We start from the raw sequence: 20,832 nt of genomic DNA, 5'->3' as shown, positions 1-20,832 counted from the left end.
TGAACTGGTAAATGCATGCATGTAAATGGAAAAAAAATCACCACTGATATTTTCATTCTGGCTGCAATTTAGTTATCAATAATCAGAAATCTGGATATTTAAAAAAACAAAACAAAACAAAAAAAACATCTGAATACATTTTGGAGTCCTGCATTGTATTAATGTTTAATTATACAATGCCATCTAGTGTTCGACATCAACCCATATCGACATCTCCACTCTCCCTCCGGTACACACACACACACACACACACACACACACCCCTAATAAACCTATGCATGGAAACCATCTGAGCTGTAAAAGCTGCTATCGACAATAATCTAATCTTTTAACCTAAAAACTACTAAAGCAATGCATTATGGTTACTGATATTGCAAAAAAAATGCATTATGTATTTTACTGACAACAACAAAATTATTTACAAAAAATGTTGTTACAAACAGCTGGAATGACATTGTCCAGCTATCAATGTCAACACTTTCTTAAAACATTTCCACTAGAGGGTGCCGCTGGGTTGTGTGAAATCACCCCCACACCCCCACCCATAATAAATGAGTTACCCCTAACTATCATCAGACTTAAAATTCTGGCGGCCAATAACGAAGTTAACACAGATCAGGTGATCATATGTTTAATGGATGTCCGGTAGTACTTGTTGAGCATATACAGGCAACTGCTTCACATATTAGAGCATTACACAATCTATACAACAGTCACAACGTAGCATGCCAACAAATTGTTGTACAAACTCCAAGGATAAGCACTCTAGTGCTGACGAGTGCAAACCTCTTTTCAGTTGGTCAATTTTGAGATTTCTTTTTGGAAGTAACTTTTATAAGTGTACGCAAATGAAGCATTACTGAGCCCTCTGGAAATAACACTAGATGCAGCAGGGAATTCACTTATAGGATTGGGAGATTAATTTGATAAAATCTACAAATAAAGAACCTATGGGAGTCAGAGATTAAAGGGAATGGCAGAGTTCTTATTTATGGTGTTCAAGGCACCAGAACAACACGCATGGTGTTGGTGTAGCCGGAGCCAGGACGCCAACCAGTGACAACAATCACCACATCACCAGATTTGTAGAACTTCTGGGCTTTACCTGAAAGTGAACATTCATGTTATCCATTGACCACTTCCACAATCTGCAAATTAAATTAGTTAATTAATTAAAGAAACACCAGTGCTTTATTATCCAGAGCTGAAAAACATTACTTCTTAGCTACTTTCACTCTGAAGGATAAAACCCCTCAATCCTACAACAATTAATAACTCTTTAAAAGAGATATCTAAAGTGGTACTGTGTCCTTACCCATCTCCAGGGCGAAGCTGACACGCAAGTCCACATCCTCAGCCCACATATCATTGGCAGGCTTGTTGTAGAGGATGGGGTAGATGCCACGATACAGATGGCACTGACGTGCTGTCTGCTCATTCCGGGTCACAGCCATGATGAGGGCACGAGGCCTGTATCTAGACAGCAGATGAGCAGACCTAAAGAGATTTAAGAGAGGGAAAGAGAGAAACACAGAGAGAAAGAGAGAGAGAGAGAGAGAGAGAGAGAGAGAGAGAGATATTAACTATGACACCTACATAACTAAAAAGACTATCTGACTAAAAAACAATATCGTCTTTGTCAACATTATATATAAAAAAAAGCAATACAAGCAATAAAAGTATAAAAAGTACTAAAATACTACATATTTGGGTTTATTATGTAAATTAATTCTATTTTATTGCTTCACAGATAAGAATTTTGATAATTTGTATGTATACGTTTGTATCCTGAATGCCCCATCATCAAGTAGACCTTTTGTATTTAAGAGACTGTACTGATTGCACCACAACAGCTGAGTGAGAAGATTAAATTAGCCTGCAAAATGTCAGGGTTCAGGCCAGCAAAGGTCAGGATAAGCATGAGGGAGCACATTTGACACTGGCATGACACAGGGGATGAGTGTACTTGTATACACTTTGAGAGTAATATACATTATAAAAGTGCTATAAAAAAGTTTATGGTATAAATCTAAATATGCATGGAAGTACTGTCTCACTGGTTGTACCTTCCAGATTTTGTGAGAACGATAATGGCACTGGCACAGCACTTAAAGGAAGCTTCCACAGCTCCTATGGCCACAGATTCACAGGGGTCACGAGTCAGGTGTGTGGTGCGACGCAACTCTTCAAACAACTGCCTGTGGAACATAGCTGCCTCAGCCTCTCGGGCAATCTGAACCCAAACACACAAGTAAGTAAGGAAAAGAGAATAGTCAGAATAATGTAGCCACTAAGGTCTTGTATGTACTTATACACAGCATGAAAATTGCTTTCATCGTAATGTAATAATGGATATGATGTCTTGTTGAATTTAGATTTAAAAGTTGGAAACCTGCAACAAGTTCACAATGCAAAACATACAAACTTACTATTGGGGTTGTTCTCAATTCAAACATAGTAAAGTGGTATCAAATAATCAAAAACCTTTAACAGCGTGCCAGGCTGTGAGTGCAGTTGTTGGACAGCTTCTGCAAAAGCATGCAACATCAGTGGGACCATCGCAACACAACAGGCAAGCTTTGTGCATGTTCCACAGAAGGCAGCTAAACACACTAATAAGAAGACAAGACATGTACTAGTAAAAGAGTCAAATCAAACACACAATGAATAAATGGCTATAACTACAACTCTTTACTAATCACCGTGCATTAGCAATAGTTTTTAATAGATCAGAAATAACCTATCAGCTGTGAAGCTAATCACTCCAAGACTGAAGGTATGATGTTTTTGCGATGTTTTTAGTAAGGAACAGTAAGTAAAAGGAATAGAATATGCATGTTTCTTCACAGCAACAAGCTGTATGCACACATCAGTTAGATCCTTTTTAAATATGCTGCACTACTAGCAGTAAGTTTATTTAGCATATTTCTCAAAATGCAATCAAATGGCCAGGGCGACAACATCACACTCACCAGGTGCTGTATCAACACAGACTCAACAGGGTACTCGCCCTTAGCTGTCTCTCCACTCAACATGATGCAGTCAGCACCATCCAGCACAGCATTGGCTACGTCACTACTCTCAGCACGGGTTGGACGGGGCTTCTTGATCATACTTTCCAGCATCTGCCATTCAGAGGAATAACAGAATCAGAAAGAAGCCAAAGTTCAATCAGAAAGAAGCCAAAGTTCAATTGCTTTATCCTTTATTATATATTTGTTATGAAGAAATCAATATCTATTGATATTTTTTTTTTTATTTGTTTCTTCACCTGTGTAGCACAAATGATAGGTTTGCCAATCCTGTTGCTGCGTCCAATCATCATCTTCTGAGCCAGGAAGACCTTCTCTGTGGGAATCTCGATGCCCATGTCTCCACGGGCAACCATGATACCATCACTGGCCTCCAGGATCTCATCAAAGCTGTGCAAAGACAAGAAAAAAAGAAAGAAAGAAACACAATAAACACCTCAAGAAAACTATGGAAAACTAAACAAAAGATATTGTTAAAACTAGTCAGTAGAGGAATAAAAATGCATTCAGAATGAAGAATTAAGGATCTCACCAAAGGAAACAAAAGAGATAACAAATGTTATTAAAAAAGAAAAGATAGAATGATAAATGCCAGGCTAAGAAAACTCTCAACTGGATCAATGACATTAGATTCTCCTACACACTCACTTGCGCACCCCCTCATGGTTCTCCAGCTTGCTGATGACCTTGATGTTCTTGCCCTTCTCACCCAACACCTTCCTGACTGCGTGAACGTCAGCAGCCTTGCGGATGAAGGATGCAAACACCATGTCCACCGCTTGCTCCACACCAAACTGCAGGTCTTGGATGTCCTTCTCAGACACAGCAGGTAGGTCTATTTTAGCACCAGGCAGGTTCACACCTTTCTTGCTGCCCAGCATACCGCCATTCTCAATCTCACATATCAAGTAGTCACCACCTGGATCAAAAGGCATAAAAAATTTTAGACCTTGCAAAGAAGTAAAATCAGAGTAGTCTAAGCATTATCATTTCATTTTTTTAGCAACCTTGGTTTGGTTATGATTTTGGATTAAACCTAAATAGCTGCTGAAACTGACCAATTTCCAGGACTTTCAGGGAAATGAGGCCATCATCAACGTAGACCCTGCTGCCCTTTTCAACCACCTTAGTGATATTCTTGTAATCAAGCCACAGGGTTTTCTCATCACAGTTATCCTTGAATTTGTCATCTAGGGTCAGCTTAATTTTCTCACCCTTGTTTAGCTTCACCTCCTCAGTGCCACTCTGGAGAAGGGATACACAATGTAAATAATTTAGAAATTTGACAAATTATATAAGAAGTCTCAGTCTGTAGGATGTGTAACATTTGGACCTTCTCCTCCTATAAAGCGTAATAAGAGCAGTACTGATTTAGGTAATGAAAATACTAAACAAAATGTTCGACAGGAAACAAAAAGTAGTTTGCTGAGGATCTAAAAGAAACACTCACGCCCTTGATGAGTCCAGTCCTGATTTCAGGGCCTTTGGTGTCCAGTGCAATGGCCACTGGTCTGTACTCAAGACTTCCAGGTACAAAGCTCTCAGTGGCTTCACGTACATTTTTGATGGTATCAGCATGGTACTAAAGAATACAAAAGTAGGTCCATCTCACTAAAGGGCAAAACTAAAAAAATACTTAAAAATTCACTCTCAACAACAATTCCCCAATAACAAATCTACAAGAATAACACTGTTGTGTGTTATTTATGCTATTAATGTTTTGTTGAAACATTTATGAAAATTCAGAAAATATTTATGATGTAATAATCAATAGACACATATGAGCATATGAAGTATCTTTTATAAACCCTTTTTGCTAAGTGTCAATTGATAAATAACTACTTACGTGTTTATACTTGTTAAGCATTTTAAATATAAGCTTAGAAATACTCAATCATTCATTACCTGTTAGTAGCCCTACATTACTTAATATTAAAGTTAAATCTTTATTTCTAACATATTTTATTAATTAATGTATTATGTTGGTATGCCATTATTGTTGTTATTATAGTAGTAGCAGTAGTAGTACCTTTTGGTAGTTATCTCAAGGTAGATGGTAAAATTAAATGGATCAAACAAACAACAAAATAGTGAAAACAAAAATCAAAAACCTAAATCAGAAACACAAGGCAAAAAAGTGCAGGACTATGGAACTGAAAGCAAAACATGAACATGACAACCACAACAGACTGACAATGGAAAACACATAGATTAGAACTGAGGAGTAACACAGAACAGGTGTGAGTGACTAGGACATGCTAGGGTAAATGTAGTTCACTATGCTTTGGGCAGGACTATGACAAGTTTATTATTAACACAACTGTAGTGTGTGTATATCTACTGTATATACTGTATGTATGAGAGAATGCTTGCACATACTATGTTTGAAAGTTATTCCCTGATCGTTTTACTTGTCCATTTATAATTAAATGCTTGTAGTCTAGGGCATTTGAAAGATGCCATGAGTATAGTGAACTGTAACTGAACCTGAGAAGGAAATCTTGGAGGCATGCTATATATACTGTATGTCTGCACAGATCATATTTCCTGTGATATAATTAGTTGACCGTCCGACTGCCCCACTACAAAGAATTACATAACTATTTGTGCACCAGAAGAGCAACAAAGTCCTTTCTTTAAAGCCTCAATAACTGCATTTAAAATATCTGATAAATCACCCATTCACTTTTGTTTCTAAGATTCAAAAAGATCCTCTTCCACTGTGGAAATTGTCGGTGGATATTCTACACGAAAAATCTTAAATATGAATCTGCAGTCATATTTAAGAACAGCCTTATGATTAGGATTTACCTTACTCAGGCTTCAAGCAACAACGTAGGAATATGTTAACATTGGAAAAATGTTAGTTTAATTTTTGTATAAAAAAGTTTTAAATTCATGGCCTGGACAAGACAGGGAATGACTTGGTTTCACTATTAGTGAGTGTGACCTACAACTAATAAACAGTCTAGCTGACCTTTAACTGGTATTGACCTATAGCTGAAATATCAAAGCTATCATATGAAGGTGTAATGGCACACTTGATGCGATGGTTTATAAAGTTTAATGGAAAGGCCAATCCTTAATCCAACTCCTCTCTGCTGCGTTTTTACTGTGAGGATATTATACACAATTTTTTTTAACATGGTACTGAGGAACTGTAATAATTCACCAACCTCATGAGTTCCATGAGAAAAGTTCAAGCGTGCAATGTTCATGCCAGCTTTGATCATCTCCCTCAGCTTCTCCACAGAGCGAGAAGCTGGCCCTAAATCAATTTAGAAATTAAACTTAAACTTGAGAACTCATACACAATTTAATTAATAAAAATTCTATCAATTCAATGCCACTGTTTGTAGTGGAGAATGTATAACTTGGTGTGAGAAATTAATTCCTGAATTCATTCATGAAAAATTTGAAATTTATATCCTGAATTTATATATTTCTGTATTTCTAACCATGTCTACTGTTAAAATCACTATACATATAAAACTGAATGAAAGTGAATTCTAAAAGCTAATAATACTTTGAGTTAACTAAACATGGAAATGAGGAAGTGTCAGTGTTTTGCTGACCAATTGTGCAGATGATTCCAGTGTTGCGAGACACTGTGGGCTCGGAGTCAATGTCTAGCAGGCACATGTGCTCCAGGAAGGTTTCTGCCATAGCAGCCTGGAGCTGCTGAGAGTGAATGACGGATGAGCTCATATCCTTATCCTTAGACATTAACGGAGCAGTGTCTGCTGAAACGTCCTGCAATATGAGAAAGCATTAAAAGATGACATTGCCTAAATATGTATGTGAAAAGTAGGACTCTTTTGATCTGAAAAAATAAATAAATAAAAAGTATTGACATAATTTCTCCTTTTTGACTTAAAAGTTGATTATAAACTGACTGTAAAAATTAAACTTTTATTCACATGAATATCAAAATGCCACCTGAAATTGCCCAAGCTAATTGTGCTAAACTGCTTAGACCGTGTAAATGATTGTATTAAAGGTAGTTAGATATATGTTGAAATATTTAATATCTAAAGACATAGTTTACAAACCATACAGATTAAAGTCAATACCAGCTAGACAAACCAGGCTAAATATATTTTATTTAATAGTATACTATATATATGAATTTTTTTTAAAAGAAATAATAAATAAAGTCTTTAATACAATATAAGAGAATATACAGTATGTCATATAAACCATGCAATTCCACAAGCTTTGCCGTAAAAAATAGCTAACAAGCGAATGTTGTAGAAAAACCCCACAGCATCTGGTGTGCTAAAAATATCTCAAAACAGCATGATCATATTGCTTCTGTGGCTCTTCAAACATTGGTCCCCCAAACGCAGTATACTGTCACCAAAGGTTAAGTAACTAGAAGCCATTCCAAATGATATATTAGCTATGTGTGCAAAGAAATGCATGACTGCACATACACTCACAAAAGCACTCAATGTTAGATTCTTCAGTCAAAAGTTAAGATTATTTTGGTCTGCAGTGTGTAAATAAAAATGTCAAGTGTCATAGTATTTAATGCATTTAAGGTATCACAGTATTTAGCAGGGACATAAATACTATAATCATAATACCATAATCATAATCCTAAAAATTACATACTACTACTACTACTACTACTACTACTACTACTAATAATAATAATAATAATAATAATAATAATAATAATAATAATAATGACTTAATCTGCATAGTTATCATATTAATAGAATTGTAAGCGTTCACAAATTAACTGAAGGTATTACATATTAGTACAACAGAAACTTTGGAAAACAAAATTAATAAAATTATAAAATAACATGCACGACTACAACATTATATAAAAGCATGTAGTATTTAAAATATCTCTTAACAAGGTTTTGACTTTTCATAAATGTTGGTTATCTAGTTAAAGCTGGTAAAGGTGGTTCTCTGTTAGAAATAAAAACATACCTGTATGAGTGATAAACGCTCTCAGACCTACAGCAGCCGCTGGCCGGTCACAGGCAGCTGAGCTCCGTTCCTCAGCGCGCGCGCCTCATTTAACACCGTTATTAACCGGTACTACTTCCTGAAGGGATGCGACACTGTATCCATGCGAGAGTGTGGATAAACTACACTTCATGTCTGTTTCCTTTTCCTGCTACAAACATTAGTTTTCGGTGTAAATATCTATTTAAACAATGTCACCGATAAAATCTTTATTTTACAGAATTTAGAATAAAGTAATTTGTGCTGAAATGCAAGGTTTGAGGTGTTTTACATGGAGGCAATAAAGCTCGTGATGTCTGAGAGCTGACAATTCAGGGACTGAATCAATCAAATGAATCGGTTAGTGAATCAATTAAATTAATCAGTTAGTGAATCAATCAAATGCATCAGTTAGTGAATCAATCAAACGAATCAGTTAGTGAATAATCAAACGAATCAGTTAGTGAATCAATCATAGGAATCAGTTAGTGAATCAATCAAATGAATCAGTTAGTGAATTAATCAAATGAATCAGTTAGTGAAAAAGTAAAAAAAGTGTGTTCGGTTTTGTTATGAAATGCAAAATTTTAGTTATAAAATACCAGTTATGTATCCTGTACATTTCAGTCATAGCCAATAAAAAATACTATCTTTTGGAAATAGAGCTCGAAGAGTTCGAGCTAAAGGTGTTAAAAGTCAGATTGTTCAGATTGTACAAACTGGGATACGTGTGAAATAAAACCAACAGGTTAGGAACTTAATTGTACAAAAAACTGTATAGAAATATTGTATTTTAAAAATGCCCTCTTGTCAACATTTTCAACAATGCAACATTTTCTGCATGATGTTTACATGCAGGATTCGGAGACATTTTGAACGTTACTATTAGGTTTTATCAGCAGAAGAACAGAACAGGTGAGAACAGAAGGCATTCTGCATGTTTATAGATTGTATTCGGTTCAAATCCACGCTACTGTGAGCGCGCGCCCTATCGGTGGTCTCGTGACCAGGCAAAGATTCACTGCGCATGCGTGCGTACAGCAAGCGTTGTCAGGGAGAAAGCGGCCAGCACAAGGGGAGAAATAAACAGCGACAAACGCCAGACAGGGCCGGGCCATTGACACGGATACACAGACAAGCACACAATGAAACCTTTTTAAATAATTGCCCAATTGTTGCTATTTCTATCGTGGTCTTTTTTTTATTTTTTTATTTTTTAAGTTTTGTTTAAATTAACGCTACATAAAATACGGAGAATCTTCACTGCCTTGTTCTTTAAAAGGTAAGAGATAAAATTCACCTTCATGGTGGTGAAATAAATTGGTCCTGATTTGTTTTGTCTAGTTCATTGTCACTGTGGATCTGTTTGAGATTTTGGGCGTTTGATTTGTTCTGCACTTGGATTTAGGAATCAATCAACAAGGCAAAGCCAAAGAGATGCTGAAAATCAACATATATTTGGAATTTTTTTTCTTTCCTTTGTGGCAAACCTGATATTTTATTTCATTTATTGCACAAATGTGAATCAAAACATAAATAGATCTCTTTCATCAGTCAAACAAAGGCATTTACAATAGGATCTGATATTCTAACTTATTGTGCATCTTTTTAATGAGCTACTGTTCTTTTCTTTTTATTCCCTTTGTGTATTCTATCCATGTAACTACTTGGATTTATTCATTTATTTGTTGACATTTGGTTTCTCTAATCTGGCCCGGCATTCACAGCCTTTTCTCCCTTGCTGTTTTTGCAGGTTGTTTTGGGATGGTTCAGGATTACTCAGCCATTCTTCCTGAATAAGCATCATCTTCGTCCTGGCTGTAATGCTGGACCTTGTCATAGAGTCTAAACCAGATCTGAACATAAAGTGCTTGGCAAAGTCTTCATCACTGGAATGGAAAGAAAAGGCAACAAAAAGTCACTGGAGCTAACTCTGTGATCAGCATGGTAAAGAACCTCTTGTCAAACCTTTTTAAAAAAAACTACAGCCTTCGTAATGATATTTATTTGATATTTTGGTGGTTTGACTTTTAAAAAGTGGAAACTGATAGTAGAAAATAAATTCAGCATGACAAATTTAGATAATGTGTGGAATATGTTAAGATGTCTTACTGTGACACTGACCTAGTTGAGTAGATTGTTTAAGCTGGTTGATACAAGCGTCTGCTGAAGAAGGGATGGGGATAAGGGAGTGAAGATGGTTAGGACAGGTAAATCACTGAGATATCAGGAGACAGAGGAGGACACAGCTGACCCTGTTTAACCCGTCTGCCTCTCAGAGTGTCCGTGAGCAGTGCTGGAGTGATGAGGAATCAGATGGGGAAATTGACTGTGAAAACATCATTTATGGAGCACAGGTATCTATTTCAAAATATACAAGAAGCTGAATAATTGTAACCTAATATTGTTTAGTCAGTTCAACTTGAATTTGGATTAATACAGGTGAAGTTGGAATTGAGCCAGGATACAGACAGCATATGGCGTCTGTTCTAATTCTTATCCGAGCCTTCGCTACAATCCTACAGCAGATAACTAAAGGATACAGACTAGGCACAATCCTCTAATGAACAGCAAGTGACAGTGTAATTTAATATAAAATAAAAGACAAAACTGTTTGAAGTATTTCCTGTACATTGCTCAGGTAGCTATTTTTAAGGGACATAAAAAGAAATGTCAATTTCCTCTACTATGAAGAACAAATTAACGTGTCCTACAGGGTAATTATGCTGCTGATCTCTATTGCCACCCGCAATTGGACACAGATGTTGTAGCTGTGAAGGATATCTACTCTGACAGTGCCGTTGGTGTAAGGTACTTAAAATAAGTTAATATATATTTGTTAACTAATTTAAGGCCAATGTCAGTCCGAACCTGATCTGAGATTTACCCTTTTCTTTTCAGGGAGTATGAAACAATTGATGATGTGGACATCGACTTGCACATCAACATCAGCTTTTTAGATGTGAGTTTACCGTATTGTATCAAAGACACCACATTGTAGCCATAGCCCTGATTATTTCTGCCAGTTTTCATTGTTTTCTCAACATGGCACAAAATAGCTTGCATGTCAGCATTGCTCGTACAAACCAGTGTGAAACTATATGATGTATTTAAAAGTAGAATTATTTGCTGGTCAATTGCAAGTGGTCTGCACCGAGCCTGTCACAGATTGAAATGTCCTGTATATATGACGGTGCAAGCAGAGCAGTAAAAATATACTGCAGATTAAAAATAGTACCATGATGATCTTAAGTAGAGAATTTCAATTATTGTTCGTTTATTTTAAATAGCCATTTTTTGCTTGAATTTTTTTTTTACTGTATTTTTTGCATATTTTATGAAAGGTGACAGTAATTCTGAAGGACACTGTATGTCTGTGTATTATCCAACAGGAGGAGGTGGCCACAGCATGGAAAGTGAACAGAACAGAACCTATTATTCTACGCCTTCGATTTTCTTTGTCTCAATACCTTGATGGACCGGGTACGAATTTATTTATTTATTTATTTATTTATTTATTTTTGCGCAGTATTCCGTGCACACCTGAACAGTTCATTTCTTTTAGCGCCGACAGTGGAAGTGTTTCAGCCTTCCTGTAAAGATAGCTTCAGTGTTGGCGTACAGCTCAAAAGGTAACCAGTTCTCTTTTATATTTATGACATTATTATTCCTTAGCTTATTGTTATCTGGTAATAGCTGTGCTATAGCATATATAGTAGTACTAAAAGTGCATTTCTTACTTCCCTTCCCAGAATTCTTAGTACATTCATATCAAATCAGTGGAAACACCTCAGCAATGAATTTCTGAGAACTCAGCAGAAGAAGAGGCATAGCTGGTTCAAAGCTGGAGGAACGATCAAGAAATTCCGTGCTGGCCTCAGCATCTTTACACCAATAGCCAAGTACAAACAGATAAGCATTTTTACCCTTATTTGGACTTGTTGTTCCTATTCATGTGGCCCACTTGTACCTCTTTTTCTAGTGTCAGTATTCTGACATTATTCGAATTCAGCTTAATGAGTTAGCATTCTATATAAACTATTTGAGGAAACCCTGACCAATAACAGAAGTCACAAGATAAACAAATGTAACTTGTATTTAAAAGTCAGTAACACCTTCAGGACAATAACATTTACTTTAATACTAATTACTTTGGCTGCTTCTCTCCATTTTTCCAGGTGTCCCAATGTACCCCTGATCCAGGGTCCTGGAGAGAAGGGGAGGACATCAGGGCCTGAGCCGAGAGTAAGCCGCCTTATGAGCCGCTCAGTCTCCTGTACCATGAAGATGCCAAAAGGAGACTTACTCACATACGCACCCAACGGACAGGTGAGCTACTCTTTGACTGCTTATTAGAAATAAGAAAAATGACCAGGTATTAAGAATTGCAATAAATGTATTACATTATGTATGTTATATGTTGACAATTTATGTGAGTGTGATTTGAGTAATAAGTTCATACTCTGAGCTTTGATGGTGTACAAATTGAATCAGAATCAGCTTTGTTCGCCAAGTGTGCACAAACACAAGGAATTGCAGTGCTGTATACCGTGCAGTGCAGTGCTGTTTACCATGAAATGCAGTGCTGTTTACCGTGTAAGCTGAAAGCTCATTGGCCATGGTCTTCAAAGTGGGGTCTGGGGACCCCCAAGGGTCCATGACACAGAACCAAGAGGTTTCTAATTTTCTTACACTCTATAATATCTATAAACAATGTCAACTGAAATTTAAACATCTAATTTTGATAAAAATGTAAAATTCAGAAAAAACAAAACAAAACAGTAGATACCCAAAATAATATTGTACACATTTTGTAAGATAAAATGGTACAGTGGGGCTCAGTGAATGTACAGTTATACAGTTAAAGGGATCTCTGACTATTAAACCTTTGAGAGTGGTCTATGGTATATGATCACCTAGAAATAAACTGTGCATTTTGGTTGTCTCTATAGAATGTGGCAGTCCCTGGCTCCAGATCCACAGTTCAGATCACCACCAAGCAGCTTATTGAGCTGTTCTTCTCTTCACAAGCTCTCCTACACTGCAAGAGTATCCCTACACTGGAATACGGCTTTCTTGTACAGGTAAATTATTGGTGTTTTTCTTTATAGGATTGATGCCGTATTTATGTCTGTATATATTAAATTTGTCTATGTTTTCAAGATTATGAAGTACTCAGAACAGAGAATTCCCACCCTGAATGAGTACTGTGTGGTCTGCGATGAGCAGCATGTCTTTCAGAATGGCTCCATGCTCAAGGTATCAACAAGTGATTACCTGTTACCAATTATCTGGAGCTTTCCTATATGCTGTGCATAATATATTGTTTGTATCTGAACTGCTTGTGGGCTCTTATTATATTTGGTCACTTGAGTTACATTTATGTATGCTTGACAAACTATATATTTCTCTCCAGCCAGCAGTGTGTACAAGAGAGCTATGTGTGTTCTCCTTCTACACACTGGGTGTTATGTCAGGGGCTGTAGAAGATGTGGCAACAGGAGCCGAGGTAATGCATATATATATCACACACACACACACACACACACACACACACACACACACACACACACACATACTGTACACACATATATAATATAGTTTTTGAGTCTTACTTGCTGAAACTCCATCAGTCTGATCAAACTGACTGTGTGATCATTTTCATGCAGGTGGTTGACCTGCTGGTAGCAATGTGCAGAGCTGCCCTGGAGTCATCTCGTAAAAGCATTATATTTGATCCTTATCCTTCAGTGGTTGACCCTTTCGATCCCAAGGCTTTGGCCTTTAACCCTAAGGTACAGAATTTTAAATGACTTAATGGCATCAGTTATCGTGGCTATTTTATTACACAATATGAAATAACATTGATTACACTTACATTTTTATTTTTCTTGTCAACCTGTCATATTTCTGCTGTTTATGCTTATCCTTTGACAGAAACGAAGCTATGATAGGCTGCAAAAAGCACTGGACAGCATCATGTCGATACGAGAAATAACACAAGTATGGAAAGAGCTGTGCTTTCAATACGACAAATTTATCTTTGATCTCAAAGAAACCTTATATTTGACTTTGATACCTGATGGTGCCTGATATCTTCTGGTCTGGTGAATGACTTCATTGTCATATATTTATAGGGCTCATATGTAGAGATAAAGAAACAGATGGACAAATTGGATCCACTAGCACATCCTCTGTTACAGTGGTAAGAATCAGATGCAATTTAATTTGCCAGGCCTGTTACACATACAAGGAAATTATTTTATGTGGTGTTCAGAAAAAAGACAACACCAGGCAATTTACAAATGTGCATGAAACAGACATTTGTATACATTTTTAAATGTACATTGTACATTGATAACTGGTAAAATGTTATAAAGATAACAGTGCAGCAGTGTTATACAATGTGCTATAAAGTAGAGAGTTCTAGGTTACAGGCTACAGTCTATAAAAGCATCAATCCCCTCATTGATATTTCTTGTTCTGATGATTAAAGCCACATTTGATAATACACCTTGTGCTCTACTCATCTGCTGCAGGATTATATCTAGCAATCGATCTCATATTGTCAAGCTGCCTTTATGTAGGGTAAGTACACTTCTTAGCAATGTTGTACTCCTACTTTACTATTATATGAACAAAGCATGCACACAAGTTAATTCCATTTTATCTCATTACTTTTTCTCTGTTTCTGCTGACAGCAACTCAAATTCATGCACACCATCCATCAGTTTCTGTTGCTCAGTAGCCCTCCAGCCAAAGAGGCTCGATTCCGCACAGCTAAGAAACTATATGGCAGCACTTTTGCCTTTCAGTGGGTATATTATATATGTATATCATATATATTAATATGATATCTAAATCTTCACTGTCATGGTCACAGTGAAGATTGATCACCTGTTTTTTTTTTTATTATTTTGTTCTGCAGTCAGCTCTTGAATTATTGCCACCCTTGCTGTAGATAGCTTATAAGATAACTTAATTTTAACTTAAAAAAGAAGAAAATATAATATATATATAACTATAAAAAAAAAACACTGGATAATTCCCCAAAGAAATTTTACTAAAAACTGACAGAGGTATATTCTTTTATTGAAGTTTTTTTCCAAGGTTCCTTCTAAGAAAAACACATTTGGAGGAACAAATTTTAGCTTAAGAATATTTCCCATTCACATTTGTTTAAGTTTACCTAAATGTTTATGAACTCTGGTCTCCCTTGACTTCCTGTGTCACTGGATAATATCAGATGTGACAGAGGCCAAATTCCCTTCATTCTTGTCATTCATCACCATGGAAACAATTTGACAGTGAATGGTTGGTTGCAAGAATGGTTAGTGTGGTAGACATTTCTCCAGGGATCACCGGAGTCTACAATCTACAAATCTACAATTAGCCGCCTTTATACCAACAAACTTTTGGCATGTGAAATATATTATTTTTTCAAACCACAAACAGATGTGCCTGTGGATCACAAAGCGCTCTTCATGGAGCCTGGTTCTGTGGTCAGAAGAGACAAAAAAGCTTTTATTTAATATTTATTCATAAAAAGAAAGATAAAATAAAGAAACTAATACTCACTGTTAAGTATTTGGTGGAGGATATGTGATCTGTTTTTTTTTTTCCACCAAAACCCCTGGGAAACTTTTTACCATTTTTATACATGACATCATGGACTCATAAACTGTACAAAGACTCCATGACTCCATGAACTGTATGTAAGGGCTCCTGTGTAGCACAACAGAAAACTATTCACTTTATCCTCTATCCACTCTATCACTTAGGAGTTCAAATCCTGATGCTACTGCAGCTATTTGACGGCAGTAGTGCAAGAGAACAAAATTGTTGTTCGTTCAGTAAGAATACCATAGACTTTCTTTCAGTTTGCACAACGTCAGACAATCTTGGGCATCTGGGAGCTCAGATGTGCAGATGTGATTTCTTCCGAGTGTGTTATAATGCGCCCTGTAGTTGCATGAGTACCAGTGTAAAATTATCCTGTTGGCTTCACATGCCAAGCAAAAAAACATGATAGCCCTTGGCTTTCCTCATTGGTAGCTGTTACATGATCTGGGAAAACTGGCCAAAAGGCATGATCTCAGATTTCTTGCTTTGTATTCTTCAATCTTATCAAGTATTATAGGAAAAAACTCTGTTTAAAACATCCTACAAATGTACAGTATTTATAATCTACCCTGTCATTGGGACACACATGCTTTATTTTATTATTTTATATTTTATAATAAATTAACTTCAATTAAAGGTTAGATTTCTAATATATCCAGTGTGACATTAAGCTATTTTTAAACTATATTTAAACAATATTTAAACTATATTTTCTCATAACCTTTTTTCCCGCTTAAACCAAAGGAGGCAATAATTAGTGCGTTCATTGTAAATTTAATATAATGTCAAAAATAATTCAATATAATGAACTTGTTTCTCTACAAATGTGTATTAGTGGCTCCCATATAGAAAACTGGCACTCTATTCTACGAAATGGACTTGTTAATGCCTCCTATACAAAGCTACAGGTATAGTATGTTCTACATGGCATACAAACTGATTAACTGTTGGCATATTTAATTATAATCTGAGGAATTCTTAGCACACTGTTTTACACACTGTAAGTTTGTTCATACGAGTCCATGCTTTCTCTAACACAAGCTGCATGGGGCAGCCTATGGGAAGGGCATCTACCTCAGTCCCATCTCCAGCATATCTTTCGGATACTCAGGTAAGAGTGACATTATGATTTATGCAATGAATTTTAGGGTTGGGTTAAACTTAAATAGTGTGGAATAGTTTAACTAAAAATGCTTTTTTTCTAGGGATGGGTAAAGGACAGCACCACATGCCCACTAAAGAGGAGCTAGTGCATCATTATAACAGAGTCAAAACCATCTCACAGGTGTGTTCGTTTGTGAAGCTGAGAGTTTTACAAGTTTTTCCTTTTTTTTTATTAAATTATTTGTGTAGAGCCGGGTTAAGAATGCATAAAGTGGTGTGCTCACTGGTGGCCAGTTTAGTGTCACTGTGCCCAAAGAGCCATCGACAAAGTTCTGGCAATATCATAAATGTTTTATCATAGGCCTTAAATGTTCAGCATGTTACAGATACTACCACTTTCATCTAAACATCAACAAAAAGACCAAGACTAAGAAAGGTATTGGTAGCCACAGCTTCAAACATAGCAGGCAATGTGGAAACATAAATGAAACATTCAGTGGACAGAAAGATATCCTTACTTGCCCAAACACAGATCTCTATGATTGATGGCATATGCACAATGTAATAATTTTAAATCACAGGTCTGTTGTTAGAGGATCTTCATCATATTTGTTTCGGAGATCACATTATCTGTTGTAGACGTAAACCAAGATTTTGTAACAAGTACTAATATTAAAAGATTATCTGTAATTACACATTTCAAATACAGATTTTGATAAGTTAATGTTAAGGTTAAGGTTAAGCTGCTTTCTATCACGTTTATATTTTTGTTTTCTGCAGAGTCTCCCAGTGCAGTCAAGGTTTCTTCAGAGTCGGAATCTTAACTGTGTCGCTCTTTGTGAGGGTATGAGACAGACATAATGCCTTTTCAATATCATGAATTAAAATAAATGCATTTTGTATTTTTTGTCAAAACTGTTTTCTTGTTTAATTTACATAGTAATAACATCCAAAGACCTCCAGAAACATGGGAATATTTGGGTGTGCCCAGTGCCTGACCACGTCTGCACACGTTTCTTTTTTGTGTAAGGTTTTTAATCATGCTAGCTTTTTCTGTTCTGCTTTAACAATTTATTCTCACAAAAGCTTACCATAACCATGTGCATGTTTTACAGGTATGAGGATGGTCAGGTGGGGGATGCCAACATTAACACACAGGAAGCTCAAATTCAGAGAGAGATCTTGCGGGTGATTGGGACACAGTCGAGTTGAATGTTAAGTTTTGACTCTTAAAGAGACTGAGGAAAGACAGAATCAACCCTGCACTGTGCGATTGTCAACCCTCTGATCGCTGTTGCCAAATTAGTGGTTGTGAATTAAGGGAACTTTTAAAAATGTATAATAAGGTTGTTTTTAACCTGTTTTTTACACATTCCACCTTTGTGTGTGTGTGTGTGTGTGTGTGTGTGTGTGTGTGTGTGTGTGTGTGTGTGTTATCTTGACAGCATTCCTCTGACTACATACTATGTACAAAAATGTGGCCCCATGTGACCACTCGCATGTGGGGCTCTGCTGCCACACTGTCAATATTAATGCACAGGTCAGATTTATTTGTTGTTGTCCCATGATTCTAAAAACCCCTTTTGATCACTGAAGTTGTTCCTAGAAGAAAATGGTGCTACATTAGATGTTAGCTTCTTAAAAGGGGTGCTAAAGCTTGTATTTCTAGAACAGGCCTGATAAATATGCTACATAATGACTAATGTAAAAGATCACATACTGTATGGTATTACTGCTGTGTTCAGTTAAGAACAGTTGCTTAATTTAACACTTTTAGAAGTCAGTAAAAGCCAAATCTGACTATAATTTTATTTAAAGTTTTGATTAGACTCAATCCTGAGCTGTTTTTGAGACGTGGTCTGTTGTTCTTAATGGTACTGAAAAAAAAAACAGATATTATAAAGGTGGCATAAACCTGCTGGACATGTCATTATAATGTTTCAGAAGCTGAACATCTAGGTAATATTTGTAGCATCAAACACTTTACACTCAATCTGTAATCTGTGCTGTATAGCAAAGAGACACTTGCAATGTGTTTTGTCTTAACGTTGTATAAAAACAGTCACTCTATAAAACACAGTCAATAAATGTATGTTCATGATGTTTTCCTCTGAGGTAAAAAAAAAAAAAAGTCAAAATAACATACCTGGGGACAATCTAGGTACACTCTAATGTCAGAATAACATACCTAGGGATGCTCTATGGTCAAAATAACATACCTGGGAACACTAGCTACAGTCTAAGTTCAGAATTACATACCTAGGGACATTTTAAGGTCACATCACGTACCTGGGGACACTCTAGGTACACTCTAATGTCAAAATAACATACCTGGGGACACTCTAGGTATAGTGTAAGGTCAGAGTTACATACCTAGAGACACTCTAAGGTCAGAATTAAATACCTAGGGACACTCTAAGGTCAGAATACCATACCCCCGGACACTCTAGGTACATTATTATGTCAGAATAACATACCTAAGGATGCTCTAAGGTCAAAATAACATAAGGTAACTCTAAGGTATTGTATTCTGACCTTAAAGTGTCCCTAGGTATGTAATTCTGACCTTACACTATACCTAGAGTGTCCCCAGGTATGTTATTTTTACCTTATAATGTTCCTAGGTATGGTATTCTGACCTTAGAGTGTACCTAGACTGTCCGTAGGTATGGTATTCTGACCTTAGAGTGTCCCTAGGTATTTAATTCTGACCTTAGACTATACCTAGAGTGTCCCCAGGTATGTTATTTTGCCTTTAGTGTGTCCCTAGGTATGTTATTCTGACATTAGAGTGTACCTAGAGTGTCTGTAGGTATGGTATTCTGACCTTAGAGTGTGCCTGGGTATGTAATTTTGAACTTAGACTACACCATGAGTGTCCGCAGGTATATTATTTTGACCTTAGAGTGTCCCTAGGTATGTAAGTCTAACTCTAAGGGACACTCTAAGGTCAAAATAACAGACCTGGGTACACTCTAACATACAAAAAAAATAATAAGAAGAAAGATATGTTTTGTGGTCATGGCCCACATTTGTACGGAAACTCTTTTTTAAAAATAAAATAAAAGCATGATACTGAAAATTGCATAAAAATGCCTGTTTGTGTTAAAAGAAAACTGTGGATGTAAAAATCCAAGTGGGCTTTTCAGCATGCCTGGCTATGCTTGAAACTTGTTTCTCTTGGGGTAGAAAACATGAGCTCCACATCTGCTTCCTCACTATTCATTCATCATCAGTAACCACTTCATCTCGGTCAAGACCACGATACATCTGGAGCCAAAATCACGGAGCACTGGGCTCAAGGTGAGAGAAATCACCCTGGATGTGACGCCACACTATAGCAGGGCACAATGCACACACATCCACACACCTGGGGCAATTTAGTGTAGCCAATATACGCATGCTTTTGAAAAACTGTGCAAATTTGAGGAGAACATGCAGAAATCCATACAGAAACTGACTTGAGCTCAGGATAAATCCAGAGACCCTGACACTTTTATTTTGAAAGCATTCTTCAGATTGCAAACAATATTATGCATCTCATGAAACCTCTTAGGGGCTCTGTATTGATGGACTCAAACACCATCAATAATAATGCACAGTTTAGATTTATATGTTGCCCTATGACTCTGAAAACCTTTTTCTACTACTGAAGTTGTTGTTCTTGGATGAAAAAGGTGCTACAATTGCTACTCACTGTGGCACCATCCCGACCTCACAACAGCACTTAAACTCCATAATACTCAAATGACTTCTCACTGGGGAAGGCTTTAAATTATTTTACAATACAATTTTTATGTGCTTTAAAAACAAGTACAACTCTTGACAGTCAGTATAATGTATGTTTGAGTTCCATCTTCAGCAGAAGGTTTGTTATTTCTTTCACCTAATGTATTTGATAAACGTTTTAAACAAAGCTCCGGCTTAGAAAATTTAAAAACCATTAACTCAAATTTTACCTAATTTCCATGGGGTACTGTAATCCCCCTGCCCTCCCTGTGAGCCTTCATTTCCTTTTAATCAAATTAATAAGACTTCTAGAGACACCCACTGGAGACTTTGTTGTCTGCCAGATAATAGCTGAGTGTGTGCAGCATCTGTGGAATTT

General features: G+C 36.5%; 2 protein-coding genes and 1 long non-coding RNA gene across 4 annotated transcripts; 1 reads left to right on the top strand and 2 right to left on the bottom strand.

Moving 5' to 3' along the window:
* Positions 1-615: 615 nt before the first annotated feature.
* pkmb (pyruvate kinase M1/2b) lies at positions 616-8,096 on the bottom strand. Its single transcript, XM_060887242.1, has 11 exons — positions 7,980-8,096; positions 6,608-6,785; positions 6,209-6,300; positions 4,483-4,614; positions 4,091-4,277; positions 3,681-3,951; positions 3,272-3,422; positions 2,973-3,125; positions 2,067-2,233; positions 1,316-1,497; positions 616-1,105 (listed from the first exon to the last, which is right to left on the bottom strand). Exons 2-11 carry the CDS (start codon positions 6,756-6,758, stop codon positions 999-1,001), a joined length of 1,593 nt encoding a protein of 530 aa, XP_060743225.1. The 5' UTR covers positions 6,759-6,785; positions 7,980-8,096; the 3' UTR covers positions 616-998.
* Positions 8,097-9,758: 1,662 nt separating this feature from the next.
* Positions 9,759-13,996, bottom strand: LOC132856889 (uncharacterized). 2 transcript variants are annotated; one of them, XR_009649460.1, is made up of 4 exons: positions 13,876-13,996; positions 13,613-13,787; positions 10,122-10,293; positions 9,759-9,886 (listed from the first exon to the last, which is right to left on the bottom strand). It is a non-coding gene; the product is annotated as an uncharacterized LOC132856889 (long non-coding RNA). The 2 variants fall into 2 exon arrangements; XR_009649461.1 differs by lacking the exons at positions 13,613-13,787; positions 13,876-13,996 and adding an exon at positions 12,149-12,259.
* parp6b (poly (ADP-ribose) polymerase family, member 6b) lies at positions 9,837-18,833 on the top strand. The gene is made up of 22 exons (XM_060886753.1): positions 9,837-9,944; positions 10,277-10,354; positions 10,714-10,808; positions 10,899-10,959; positions 11,390-11,480; positions 11,563-11,629; positions 11,750-11,899; positions 12,176-12,326; positions 12,950-13,081; positions 13,161-13,256; positions 13,414-13,506; positions 13,667-13,792; positions 13,935-14,000; positions 14,135-14,202; positions 14,537-14,585; positions 14,699-14,811; positions 16,456-16,528; positions 16,662-16,731; positions 16,826-16,905; positions 17,505-17,568; positions 17,665-17,749; positions 17,840-18,833. Exons 1-22 carry the CDS (start codon positions 9,942-9,944, stop codon positions 17,934-17,936), a joined length of 1,908 nt encoding a protein of 635 aa, XP_060742736.1. The 5' UTR covers positions 9,837-9,941; the 3' UTR covers positions 17,937-18,833.
* The last annotated feature ends 1,999 nt before the right edge of the window (positions 18,834-20,832 follow it).

This window comes from Tachysurus vachellii, chromosome 14, assembly GCF_030014155.1.
Source record: "Tachysurus vachellii isolate PV-2020 chromosome 14, HZAU_Pvac_v1, whole genome shotgun sequence".
NCBI classification, from domain to species: Eukaryota; Metazoa; Chordata; class Actinopteri; order Siluriformes; family Bagridae; genus Tachysurus; species Tachysurus vachellii.
The sequence above is the reverse complement of the archived record's forward strand: the minus strand, read 5'-3'. Positions and strand labels throughout refer to the sequence as shown.